General features: G+C 29.3%; 1 protein-coding gene across 1 annotated transcript; it reads right to left on the bottom strand.

The window, feature by feature from the left end:
• Positions 1-153: 153 nt before the first annotated feature.
• LOC119644197 (glycosyltransferase-like protein gnt13) lies at positions 154-779 on the bottom strand (the record flags this gene model as incomplete). The annotated part of the gene is made up of 3 exons (XM_038043726.1): positions 154-304; positions 433-543; positions 669-779. Coding segments are annotated over 3 exons (373 nt in total), but the record flags the coding sequence as incomplete, so codon positions are not given.
• Positions 780-1148: the final 369 nt, after the last annotated feature.

Here is a 1148-nt window from a genome sequence, read left to right as displayed (position 1 = left end):
TCATAAGCATTATCATTATCATTTGCAATCTTATTGGCATTAGCATTGATGCTATCATCATTACTGCTGGGATGGTTATAATTGAATTATTAAGTGTTAAATTGCCATAATATTTTGTATAAAGCTCTCTCTCTTTCCTTGCCTTTAATGATTTTAAAGATTATTATTAACATTGCCAATAACATTAACATACACATTATCAGTCTTATAATGATCGTTGTCACTGGCATTATCATAAGCATTATCATTATGATTTGCAATCTTATTGGCATTAGCATTAGCATTGATACTATCATCATTACTGCTGGGATGGTTATAATTGAATTATTAAGTGTTTACATTGCCATAATATTTTGTATAAAGCTCTCTCTCTTTCCTTGCCTTTAATGATTTTAAAGATTATTATTAACATTGCCAATAACATTAACATACATATTATCAGTCTTATAATGATCGTTGTCACTGGCATTATCATAAGCATTATCATTACCATTTGCAATCTTATTGGCATTAGCATTAGCATTGATACTATCATCATTACTGCTGGGATGGTTATAATTGAATTAAGTGTTTACATTGCCATAATATTTTGTATAAAGCTCTCTCTCCTTCCTTGCCTTTAAAGATTTTAAAGATTATTATTAACATTGCCAATAACATTAACATACATATTATCAGTCTTATAATAATCGTTGTCACTGGCATTATCATAAGCATTATCATTATCATTTGCAATTTTATTGGCATTAGCATTAGCATTGATACTATCATCATTACTGCTGGGATGGTTATAATTGAATTATTAAGTGTTTACATTGCCATAATATTTTGCATAAAGCTCTCTCTCTTTCCTTGCCTTTAAAGATTTTAAAGATTTTTCTATGGTAACTTGGCCTCTGTGCAACGATCAGAAGTATTATAAAAGTTTTGTATAAAAAATTTGAGCAAAAAAAACTGTAAAGAAAAACGCTGGTGTATGTTTCAATGTCTTAAAGGCAGAAGCTTCTCTTTTAGTTTTTTCATAGGTAATTTCGTAAAAAGTTTCTCAGAAGTTACACAGAATATGTTAGAGTAACGCGAACCCTACTTTCAAGCCAATATTTTTCGAGGCAAAACATCAAATTTATGCCTAAACCGGTTTTTTCTTT

The sequence above is a fragment of the Glossina fuscipes genome, unplaced genomic scaffold (genome assembly GCF_014805625.2).
Source record: "Glossina fuscipes isolate IAEA_lab_2018 unplaced genomic scaffold, Yale_Gfus_2 96846, whole genome shotgun sequence".
Classification (NCBI taxonomy): Eukaryota; Metazoa; Arthropoda; class Insecta; order Diptera; family Glossinidae; genus Glossina; species Glossina fuscipes.
Note: the sequence above shows the minus strand (reverse complement) of the source record. Positions and strands in the feature narration are given on the sequence as shown.